Raw genomic sequence first — 13,053 nt, 5'->3', positions numbered from 1 at the left:
AATAATTAGAGAAAAGGTATAATAGAAACAAGTGGACCAATTCTGCATTGATCACCCAATCCTGGTTTTGGCTCCCACTCCTGAGAAAAAATACTGACCGAATACTGACCAAATACTGATAGTGGGTCTGTGGCCTTAGTCATACGGTGGCTTGCGAAAGTATTCACCCTCCTTGGCATTTTCCGTGTTCCTCTACCACACAACTTGGAATTTCACATATTTTTTTTTGGGGGGGGGGAGGGGGTTGCATCAGTTCATGTAAAGAATATGCCTACAACTGTGACCATTTGGTTTTCATATTTTTGTGAAGCAATCAACAAATAGGACAAAATAACTGAAAACTTCAGGGTGCATAATTATTCTCCCCCCTAAAGTCAGTACTTTGTAGAGCCTTCTTTTGCAGTAATTACAATTACAGATGCAAGTTGCTTTGGATAAGTCTCTATGAGCTTTCCACATCTTGCTACTGGGATTTTTGCACATTCCTCAAGGCAAAACTGCTCCAACTCCTTCACGTTAGATGGTTTCCTCTGGTGAATAGTAATCTTCAAGTCTGACCACAGTTCTCAATTGGATTAAGGTCTGGGCTTTGACTAGGCCACTCCAGAACATTTACACGTTTCCCCTTAAAACACTCGAGTGTTGCTTTAGTAGTATGCTTTGGGTCACTGTCTTGTTAGAAGGTGAACCTTCGTCCCAGTCTCAAATCACTGACAGACTGAAACAGGTTTTGCTCAAGAATATCCATGTATTTCGCACCATCCATCTTCCCTTCGACTCTGACCATCTTCCCTGTCCCTGCTGCCAAAAAACATCCCCACAGCATGATGCTGCCACCACATTTCACTGTGGGGATGGTGTTCTTGGGGAGGTGAGCTGTGTTGGTTTGGCCCCAAACATAGCGATTACCTTGTTGGCTATAAAGTTCAATTTTGGTTTCCTGACCACAGCACCTTCCTCCATACATTTGGGGAGTCTCCCACATGTCTTTTGGCAAAATCAAAATGAGCCTTACAATTTTTGTGTAAGTAATGGCTTTTTTCTGCCCACTCTTCCAAAAAGGCCAACTCTATGTACAGCTAATTGTGGTCATATGGACAGATACTCCAGTCTCTGCTTGGGAACTCCGCAGCTCCTTCAGGGTTACCTTTTGGTCTCTGTGTTGCCTCTCTGATTAATGCCCTCCTTGCCCGAGGTGAGAGTTTTGATGGGTCCCCTCTCTTGGCAAGGTGTGTGTATATATACACTGACAGACCATGTGACATTTCGACTGCACACAGGTTGACTTCCTTTCACTAACATGTGACTTATGAAGGTAACTGCTTGCACCCAAAATGCTTTGGGGCTTCATAGCAAAAGGGGTGAACACACATGCATATGCCAATTTTTAGTTATTTGATCCCATAAATGTAATTTATGCCTATATTTTTCTCACTTCACTTCACCAACTTAGACTATTTAGTGCTGATTAGTGATGAGCGAGCATGCTCGTTGCTCAAGAATTACGAGCATTATTGGGCGAGCACCTATTATCTTTAGCGTGCTCGGGCGTTAAGTTTTCGTCGCTCCGTGAACATGATTTGAGACTGTTTGACAGTTTTAATACATGTGAGGAATGCCTGTTTTCCCAGCATTCCTCACATGTATTAAAGCTGTCAAATAGTCGCAAATCATGTTCATGGAGCGACGAAAACTTAACGACCTAGCACGCTAAATATAATAGGTGCTCGCCCGAGCATGCTCGTAAATCTCAAGCAGTGAGCATGCTCGATCATCACTAGTACTGATGCATGACACACAAATCGGATTACAAAAAATATTTAAACACATGTTGCAATGTAACAACATAGGCAAACATAGGTAAAGCTAGGGGGTGAATACTTTCGCAAGCCACTGTATGTCGATAAGGGGTTAAAGGAAGCCTGACAGCTAATACAGGGTGCACGATCCACGGGCAGCATGTATCAGGCACTGGCTGAATGATCTCAGCTCGGTACGTTTGACTTTTGAGATACTTCAGCGTTTCAGAGAAAAACATACTTTAATAGCCACAGGGGACCTCGCCGTACTGGAGACTAATCATACAGGCACATTATACTTTGCCCTACTGCGGACGCATAAGCACTTATGTTTACGGCTCTGCCTGCAGTAGGGCAAAGCATAGTGCGCAGGTGTGAGCTGCGATTTCTGTGTGCGGGCGCAAGATTACGCCCAGCAGTGCGGATGAAGCGAGGCGTCATCCAAGTCAATTAAAGAAGGAGGGTAGCAGCCGGGGGGAGGGATGGAGAGGCCCAAAGCCTCGGCCATCGGAACGGACCAACAGCATTACCATACAGCGCGGGACAACTTAAAAAGGTTTTTGGGGAGTTTACAGGGGGAGTCAGGGGGCTCTATAAGCATTTATGGAATACAGCACAAGCACTGCATAAGGTTATAATTTTAGTTGATATAGGACAAAACTGTTGACAGGTTCCCTTTTAAATGCCGCGTATGATGGGGATGGATTTATTTTGTCACTTTCCCCTAGGCCTCTCTATATGACTTGGAAACGCCAGAAAAAAAAACAGCTTGTAAAAAATGCAATGAAAAACACTTAAAATGCTATTTGTTACAAGCCTAAAGGAATCCTAAAGTATAGGTTTCTAAACTGTAATCAAGATATGTCTATTATTTTAACTCTTATATAATATAGAGGGCGTCCTACAGCCAAGGTATAAATACAATGTTAGTACCAATAGCAGTATCAACTGAAATAGTACGTTTGTAATACATGAATGTGGCCAACACAGCTACACATTGAAGGACTTGGTGACCCACATCTTCCAGATATTATTTTAAGACAATAACACAAGACCTTAATTCATTTTACTGGCCAGAAACTCAGGACCAAAACGTTTCAGCAGCGGGATTGGTTGATTCACATCCTATTGAGTATCTGCAGCTACTAAGCACTCAGCATATACAAAGCTATGGTATATACATTTAAAGAACAGGCACTATCCAACCATATTTATCTGGGATCTCACATTTTCTATTTTTTGTCACTAGTATCAGAGTTGCATGCATTTCACATATTGGTAAAAACCAGTGTCGATACCTAAAATTTGCCCAGTAAGGGCCACGCACACATTAGACTGTGTGCGTGGCTCTTGTGTGCGATATCGACTGGTTTGGACGACAGTCTAATGTGTATGGGGCGTAAGTGATGCCGGTAGAGATGTCGATCGCATATACCCGATTTCAGACAGCTGATCGCATTGCTCTCCCGGAGATAAGCGGCCGGCCTGATGTATCAGCCAGCGGCTTTCTCACAGAGAACACAGGAGCTCGGCTGAGCGAGTGCTCGTGTGTATGGGAGAGTCGGCTGAGATGGCTGTCAACCAAACAAGAAACTGAAGCATCGACAGGCCACCAGACATCTAATGTGTATGGACGGCCTAAGAATCCAGCATTACTTAAAAGTGTCATCCAAACGCAAACAAGATTTGGAAAACTCATCATCTACAGATATAATTTACAAGTCACAAATATATCGAAACCAATAAATCAAAGCCCCACCAGTGGTGAGATCTTGAACATAACCCTGTTTAGGCAGACTAATACTTTATGTTGAAGACAATAATTCATATCCATAAATCCAGCATGGTTGCAATGAAACAACTCCTGAAAAACAAAAACCAGCAGGGCCTATCACCAATCTCACTGACACTTTAGTTGAAAGCATCTCCACCACAAAAACCTGTAATTCCATTGAATTATTTCTCTTGGACTCACTTTCTTGTTTAAATAAAAAGGGTCTAAGTCTTCGATTGGCACAGCAATAAGTTTCCCAGGAACATCGCCATAGATAAACGGCACACTTTTGCCTGCTTCCAGGTCAGTGTTTGGAGTTGGTTTATTGTCTTCGTCATCGTCTCTGTGGCTACTGTCCGGCTTTGGTGGCTTTTTCTTCTTCTCTTCGGCTACACGTTTTTCAATGGCAGCCAATGATTCACGGGTAAATTTTTTGAAGCTATCGGGGCCAGGTGGTGCATTAAGCGGAGCTGCCATCTTTTCATCCTGCAGCAACTTCTTTATTTATATAGCACCCAAGACAGTTAAAATCTGCAAAGAAAAAGAAAAAAAAACATAAAATGTAAACAAAAAACACAATATTCAGAAAGCAATAAGTAGTCAAAATAAATATACATTTAAAATGGTTATCCAGGCTTGCCACAAAAGTCTGCAGTCAATTTATATAACTACAGACTTCTGAATCATGACAGAGAGCATTGCACACGCTGTCAGGATGCCCCGCCATTTAAGATGTGAGCAGGCGGTCACGTGACCAGAGGTATGCAATTTGCATACCCGCGGTCTCATGCCACCCAGACGTATCCGGCTTCTCTCAATGCATTTTTATTGGCACCACTTTAAGGTAATTGCAGATTTCTGGAATATTTATTAAATACAATTTAATATGGCCCTGTGCTTTGGCTCATATGGAAGAACCTCATGTTAAACTTCTTACAAAACCTAAGGCTAAAGTGAAAGTCCCTTATATTGCACATGCTGTATAAAACAATGACCAAATAAGGAAAAATGAGATACATACTCTATGGGTGGAATAATTCAAATCTAGAATTTCACATGTCAATCTTGATCAAAAATTAGATGGGGTAAAAATGGTCAAAATCATTAAGAGGAGCACACCACTAAGTGAATGTCGTGCATCTTGCGGCTGTACGTGCCCCGAATTAGAGATCTACCCCAGCCTTCAGTTGTAATAGATTTCTGTTATAGTATATGCTACTTTCTAGTATAAAATATAATTAATCTGTCAGATTCTGCTAAACCTACCTCCTGCTAAACCTACCACTGCGCCGTTCCTGCTAAACCTACCACCACGTCCTTCCTGCTAAACCTACCACCACGCCCTCCTGCTATGTCTACCACCAAGCCCCTACTGCTATACCTGCCACCACATCCATTCTGCTACACCTACCACCATGCTCTTCTCATTCGCCTACGACCACGCTTTTACAGTCAAATCTACCACCAGCCCCTCCTTCTACGCCTACCACCACACCTTCTGCTAAACCTACCACCACGCCCTCCTGCTATGTCTACCACCAAGCCCCTACTGCTAAACCTGCCACCACATCCATTCTGCTACAACTATCACCATGCTCTTCTCATTCGCCTATGACCACGCTCTTACAGTTAAATCTACCACCACACCCCTCCTGCTAAACCTACCACCATGCTCTTCTCCTTCGCCTACGACCACGCTCTTACTGGTAAATCTACCACCAAGCCTCTCCTGCTAAACCGCTAAATCTACCACCACGCCTTTCCTGCTACGCCTAAGACTACAACCCTCCAGCCACGCCTACCACCAATCTCCTGCTACACCTACCACCACACACCTCCTGCTACGCCTACCACCATGCCCCTCCTGCTACGCCTACCACACCTCCTGCTACACCTACCACACCTCCTGCTACACCTACCACCACACACCTCCTGCTACGCCTACCACCACACACCTCCTGCTACGCCTACCACCACACACCTCCTGCTACGCCTACCACCACACACCTCCTGCTACGCCTACCACCACACACCTCCTGCTACGCCTACCACCACACACCTCCTGCTACGCCTACCACCACACATCCTGCTACGCCTACCACACCTCCTGCCACGCCTACCACCACACACCTCCTGCTACGCCTACCACCACACCTTCTGGTACACCTACCACTACACACCTCCTGCTAGCCTACCACCACGCCCCTCCTACTAAACATACCACCATGACCTTCCTGCTAAATCTACCACCAAGCCCCTCCTGCTACACCTACCACCATGTCCCTACTGCTAAGCCTATCACCACTCACCTTCAGCTAAACCTACCAACATACCCCACCTGCTAAGTCTTCCACCATGTTCCTCCTGCTAAGCTTACCAGCTTGCTAAACCTACCAACACACTGATCCTGCTTAGCCTATCACCACACCCATCCTAAGCCTATCATCACACTCCTCCTGCTAAGCCTACTACTTTTTGGGAATGGCTCAGAGCCAGAATATAAACTGCAAAAGTTGTAAAAGAGAGAGAAATATTGGACAATTATAATTCAAACAACTAATCCTTTGGCCAGTAGGTAATCACTAGTTTGTAGTAAAGTGTAAGAAAGCACAAATATGTTTGTACCCTATGCCTAGATCCATCAACAGGATGTGTAGCGGGCTGATGACTCTGCAACATGCTCCTCCCCTTGGAGGATCTTCCTGCCTCTACAATGCACCAGCATTAATACATCTTCCACTTTTGATTCCACTCAGTTGCATTGAGAAAGGAAAGCTAAATAGTTGTGGTTACGAATCTGAAGTCTGTTCTCAGAAAAGTGAGGACGATGGTGAAGGAAATTTATACAGACTGATCCGAATCACCACAGTAAGCTCCAGTATCAGGCGTGGTTGCAGTTATTAGATTAGGAAGACAATTAAATATAATGCCATCCTTTTAGTTGTACCTTTGCAACACACACACTTAAAGTAAACTCACACCTTCATCACAAAAGAAAATGCATTGTAGGAGCTGCCATTTATTATCATAATGTGATAGAATGCATTATGTAGTAATACGAAGACCCAAAGAGGAGGAAATGCAGTGAATCAATTCACAGATGCAATAAGAAAAGTAATATACCATTTTTGTTTGTAAAAGTAAGATCTCCCAATATCTAAAATGAATATCAAGAATAAATTTGAGGGCTCGCTCACACGAGCATATAACAAGGCCGAATGCTATCTGATGTTTTATAGCATAGCACCCGGCCCAATGTTACACTATGGGGCAGTGCAGATCTGTGATTATTTTCTCATCCCGATTCAGCATGAGAAAACAATTGCAGCTAATTCTTCTCTTTTCTCTGCCCTATGTAGAAAAAGGAAGTCTCTTGTCCCTGCATTTATCATTCCCCGCTTTAACTCTTGACCCAGCTGCTCCCTCCTCCCAACTGCCTGGGGACTTTTGCAGTGACTCATGACTCATACAGTGAAAACTGACCTCCTGTTTCTACATAGAGCTTAAAAGAATTCAGCTAGTCAGTTTTTTATCACGTGATGTCATAGACCTAATGGAAAAGGGAAGAATTAGCTGGGTAGAAAGGCGAAATGAGCAATTGTAAGTACACAGTGCTATATAATATGATGATTAAAATATATTAAGAGGATAAACATTTTGCTGGGAGGAGGAGGAGTGCTTATTTAAGAGTGAAAAGGTCTGTCAGCTAGCCTTGCTGAAAGCAGGGCTGTGGGGTCGGTAAGCCAAGCCTCAGACTCAGACTCCTCAATTTCCATGACTCCGACTCCCTTATACACGGCTCATGTTTAAGTGATAAATTTACTGCAGCACAGATTCATCTCAGCTAAAAGTCTAGACCCTTAGATCAGGAATAGGACAGACATTTATAGGACATTTCATAACTTTCCCAAATTCTTATGAAAAAAATATTTCCCACAAACTGCACTGAACTACTGTACCCAATTTATTATATATTTTAGGAGTTGGAGTCGGTCCATTTTATACCGACTCCAATTCAGACACCAAAATGGACACCGACTTCACGACTCCACCTCCACAGCCCTGGCTGAAAGTTTCCAGGTGGCAATTGGAAATTACTTTCATAAAAATGTAAGGTGCCCCAGCGAGGTAGTTGTGGGCGAGTTGTGGCCCCTGCTCGCTTTGACACCTTACAGACAATTGGTGTCCTCCCTCTTTTGTGTGGCCGTGCATGTAGTGTGAAACACTTACAGTTTCCCGGGAAATCTCCATTTTCTTCAGGAGTTCAGTTGTTGTAGGCAAATAATCACTTTCATGCTCAGTTTCTTTTTTATAAAAAACAACTTTACTAAACTCCTTTCGTTGCTCAGTTCTGGTCACAGATCCCGTTACTTTGCACATCACAATTACATTTGTCATCCTCTCTTCTGTCCCTTCCTGTCATATCTTCAGGGTTAGTTTCTCCAGTACCCCAGCTTTCCAGAACACGGTCCTACTCTCCTCAGGTATGTCCCCATCCGCTCTCCCCTCTTTGGGAGTTGTGAAGACTGGCTCCATCAGTCCTTCTACAGGCCTCGGACGTTTCGGGAATTTTCCTGAGTTTACCGCTTCAACGTTCCCCAAGCTGCCTAACTCTTGCTATCATCGACCGTCGTTATCCTCAGTCTTCCTCCAGCACATACCTTAACGTTACCAACAGCAACAACTGCTCTGACTGAACTGTATCCTGAAAGGAATAACCATTGCTCTCTCTGGCCCAAACTGCTCCCCCTTTTTCAACTGGACCAATCATCAACAGTCTCCGTTGGTTGCGGGGCAAACCACTCCGTTACTACCCCGGCTCCTTCTGCACTGGAGCTATTACTAACTACATGAACTATTTCTATCCTAGACTATTGTGCCCACCACTGCACTGTACCCAATTGCTAATCTAAGATACCATCCACTCCTAACATATACTGTTCCTGTAACTAACATTAAATAATAGACATTTACATATTCATATATAAACACAGAGTAGAACAATACATTCACAAAAGGGAAGGAGGCGCATGACCGTCCCCGTCACCCTCTTACAAAACTACACAATTTAAATAGTAGGTTTCACATTTGTTCCCCATGTATCTAAGTTCAATGGCAGGCTAGATTATACTTTCAATATGGGGTGCACATACTTACCAATAGCTTGGTTGGTAAATATGGACATCTGAATGCCAAAACAGTAACTACCATTTTTGGGCAAGTCTCTTTTCTGACTGGGACATGCCCAGAACGGTTTCTGAAAATTCGGGACAATCCTAATGAATTCAGGATTGTTGGTAGCGATGAATACAATGCAATGTGTAATATTATGTGTTATTGTACTAATAACATAAAAATATAATACAATTTAATAATATATTGCATTATATGGCAAATAAATACATGGTGATTTTTGGGATGACACCCCTTGAATGTGCAACGCATTCTATAGACAGCATGGGTGTAGGACATTTTTCTTTTACTATTAAACATAAGAACACAGCAGCTACATTTCAATTCTTTCATGAAACTTTACAAAATCTGTTATTGAATGGTACTATAATAATGATTCTGTTCTGCTAAGCAATGACACATTTATAGAGACGCTGTCATCAGAAAATGACCTATTGTTTAAATCAGGTTTTTGTGTTAAATGTTTTTTTCTTTTTAATTTTAGCATTGATTTTTTTTTTTTTTTCATATCACAAAATTTCTATAAAAAAAAGAGTAATCTTGCAATGTTTACACTGGCCACTAGGGCTATGCTAGACTTCCTGTCTTTTCAGATAGAGTTTTCAGCAGACTTCTTATCCGCAGAGACAGGATTACAATGACAGGTAACACCTCTACATACCGCTAATAACACAGGATCCACCAATCACAATAGGCGATGTCTGACACTGCTCCCCCTCCCTTTACAATGATCTTTGCACAAACTCATCAGATGATTTAACAAAAGAGATATAGAATTTCAAAACACTGCAAGAAAATTAATAAAAATGCATTTAACACAAAGAACAGATTTAAACAAGAGGTCATTTTCTGGTAATAGCTTCCATTGAAGAGATTAATAAATTAAATATCCATTTAAACTTTACAGGAAATGGGCCTTAATTTATTAAACCATTTTATGAACAGCAGCTTTCCCACTGGCTTTAATTGTGCCAAGATTCTTGTGAGATCATCAAAGCTGAGTAACCACAAAACTACAGGGTGTCCTGCTCATATCCAGGGATGGACCATTAGAATCACAATGAACAGAACCAGATACATAGCGGGAACCATGCCATAGTGAGAACAGTGTACACACCCGCAACTGAGAAGCTACAATAAATGCATTTCCACAATATCTATGCCCTGATAACCAGTTTTGCACTCTGGTTCTGACTAGTCTCATAGTTCAGACCAGTGTGAGTTCACAATATAAATTATGATTGCCAAATAATTCTAATACCATTGAAAGTCAAAGGAATAAAACCTTTGTTACAGTTCATTTTTATAGTCCACCCTTCTGTTTTTAGATTCCAAATTGTGATTGATTCTGATTAACATCACAATATATACACTACCGTTCAAAACTTTGGGGGCATTTAACAATGTCATTATTTTTGAAAGAAAAGCACTTTTTTTTTTCAATAAAGCTAACATTAAATGAATCAGAAATACACTCTATACATTGTTAATGTGGTAAATTGCTATTCTAGCTGCAAACGTCTTGTTTTTATTGCAATATCTACATAGGTGTAGATATTTCCATTTCCAACAACCACCACTCCAGTGTTTTAATGGTACATTGTGTTTGCTAACTGTCTAAGAAGGCTAACGGATGTTTAGAAAATCCTAGAAAAACCTTGCAGAAGTATGTTAGCCCAGCTAAAAAAGGTTTGGCTGATTTGAGAAGCTATAAAATTGACCTTCCTTTGAGCTAGTTGAGAATCTGGAGCATTACATTTGTTTGTTCTATGAGACTCTCAAAATGGCCAGAAAAAGAGAACTTTCATGTGAAACTCGATAGTCTATTCTTGTTCTTAGAAATGAAGGCTATTGCATGCGAGAAGTTGCCAAGAAACTGAAGATTTCCTACAATGGTGTGTACTACTCCCTTCACGAGAGAGCACAAACAGGCTCTAACCAGAGTAGAAAGAGAAGTGGGAGGCCCCGCTGCACAACTGAGCAACAAGACAAGTACATTAGAGTCTCTAATTTGAAAAATCGACGCCTCACAGCTCCTGAACTGGCAGCTTCATTAAATAGTACACGCAAAACGCCAGTGTCAACGTCTACAGTGAAGAGGCGACTCCGGGATGCTGGCCTTCAGATCAAAGTGGAAAAGAAAAGGCTGTATCTGAGACTGGCTAATAAAAGAAAAAAATTAATATGGGCAAAAGAACACAGACATTGGACAGAGAAAGATTTGAAAAAAGATTTATGGACAGACGAATCAAAGTTTGAGGTGTTTGGATCACACAGAAGAACATTTGTGAGACACAGAACAACTGAAAAGATGCAGGAAGAGTGCCTGACACCATCTGTCAAGCATGGTGGAGGTAATGTGATGGTCTGGTGTTGCTTTGGTGCTGGTAAAGTGGGAGATTTGTACAAGGTAAATGGGATTTTGAATAAGGAAGGCTATCACTCCAATTTGGAACGCCATGCCATACCCTGTGGACAGCGCTTGATTGGAGCCAATTTCATCCTACAACAGAACAATGACCCAAAGCACACCTCCAAATTATGCATGAACTATTTAGGAAAGAAGCAGGCAGCTGGTATTCGATCTGTAATGGAGTGGCCAGGGCAGTCACCAGATCTCAACCCCATTGAGCTGTTGTGGGTGCAGCTTGACCGTATGCTATGCCAAAAGTGCCCATCAAGCCAATCCAACTTGTGGGAGGGGCTTCAGGAAGCATGGGGTGAAATTACTCAAGATTACCTCAGCAAATTAATAGCTAGAATGCCAAAGGTCTGCAATGCTGGAATTGCTGCAAAGGAAGCATTCTGAGACGAAAGCAAAGTGTGAAGGAGAAAATTATTCTTTCAAATAAAAATCATTATTTCTAACCTTGTCAATGTCTGGACTATATTTTCTAATTATTTTGCAACTCATTTGATAAATAAAAGCATGAGTTTTCATGGAAAACACAAAATTGTCTGGGTGACCCCAAACTTTTGACAGGTAATGTATGAATAGGAGAGCTTTAGTCTTTATATTATACAGTCATGGCTGAAAGTGTTGGCACCCTTGAAATTATTCAAGAAAATTAAGTATTTCTCCCGGAAAATTATTGCAATTACACATTTTGTTATACGCATGTTTATTTTCCTTGTGTGTATTAGAACAACACAAAAAACTGAGGAAACAAGGCAAATTGGACATCATTTCACACAAAACCCCAAAAACAGGCTGGACAAAATTGTTTGCACCCTCAACCTAAAATATACACACACATACAGTACAGACCAAAAGTTTAAAGATTTTTCTGTATTTTCATGACTATGAAAATTGTACATTCACACTGAAGGCATCAAAACTATGAATTATCACCTGTGGAATTATATACTTAACAAAAAAGTGTGAAACAACTGAAAATATGTCTTATATTCTAGGTTCTTCAAAGTAGCCACCTTTTGCTTTGATGACTGCTTTGCACACTCTTGGCATTCTCTTGATGAGATTCAAGAGGTAGTCACCGGAAATTGTCTTCCAACAATCTTGAAGGAGTTCCCAGAGATGCTTTGTACTTGTTGGCCCTTTTGCCTTTACTCTGTGGTCCAGCTCACCCCAAACCATCGATTGGCAACTCGGAGCATCAACTCCCTCCATAAGTTTTCTATGGGATTAAGGTCTGGAGACTGGCTATGTCACTCCATGACCTTAATGTGCTTCTTTTTGAGCCACTCCTTTGTTGCCTTGGCTATATGTTTTGGATCATTATCTTGCTGGAAGACCCAGCCACGACCCATTTTTAATGTCCTGGCGGAGGGAATGAGGTTGTCACTCAGGATTTTATGGTACATGGCTCCATCCATTCTCCCATTGACGTGGTGAAGTAGTCTTGTGCCCTTAGCAGAGAAACACCCCCAAAACATAATGTTTCCACCTCCATGCTTGACAGTGGGGATGGTGTTCTTTGGGTCATAGGCAGCATTTCTCTTCCTCCAAACAAGGCGAGTTGAGTTAATGCCAAAGAGCTCAATTTTGTCTCATCTGACCACAGCACCTCCTCCCAATAACTCACAGAATCATCCAGATTTTCATTGGCAAACTTCAGACGGGCCTGCACATGTGCCTTCTTGAGCAGGGGGACCTTGCGAGCACTGAGGGATTTTAAACCTTTAAGGCGTAATGTGCTACCAATGGTTTTTTGGTGACTGTGGTCCTAGCTGCCTTCAGATCACTAACAAGTTATTCACATGTAGTTTTAGGCTGATCTCTCATCTTCCTCTTGATCATGGATACCCCAAGAGGTGAGATTTTGC

At 41.9% G+C, this 13,053-nt stretch overlaps 1 protein-coding gene across 7 annotated transcripts in view; it reads right to left on the bottom strand.

The window, feature by feature from the left end:
* SCN8A (sodium voltage-gated channel alpha subunit 8) overlaps positions 1-13,053 on the bottom strand; it is a 243,686-nt gene that overhangs the window by 180,469 nt on the left and 50,164 nt on the right. For all 7 annotated transcript variants that reach the window (XM_073663217.1, XM_073663214.1, XM_073663213.1 and 4 more), the window contains exon 2: positions 3,775-4,104. In XM_073663217.1, the coding sequence (XP_073519318.1) occupies positions 3,775-4,050 (276 nt within the window). In that variant the 5' untranslated portion in view covers positions 4,051-4,104. The remainder of the gene's footprint in view (positions 1-3,774; positions 4,105-13,053) is intronic.

Source organism: Phyllobates terribilis, unplaced genomic scaffold, assembly GCF_046119375.1.
Source record: "Phyllobates terribilis strain yellow unplaced genomic scaffold, ASM4611937v1 Scaffold_2__4_contigs__length_985480577, whole genome shotgun sequence".
Taxonomy (NCBI): domain Eukaryota; kingdom Metazoa; phylum Chordata; class Amphibia; order Anura; family Dendrobatidae; genus Phyllobates; species Phyllobates terribilis.
Note: the sequence above shows the minus strand (reverse complement) of the source record. Positions and strands in the feature narration are given on the sequence as shown.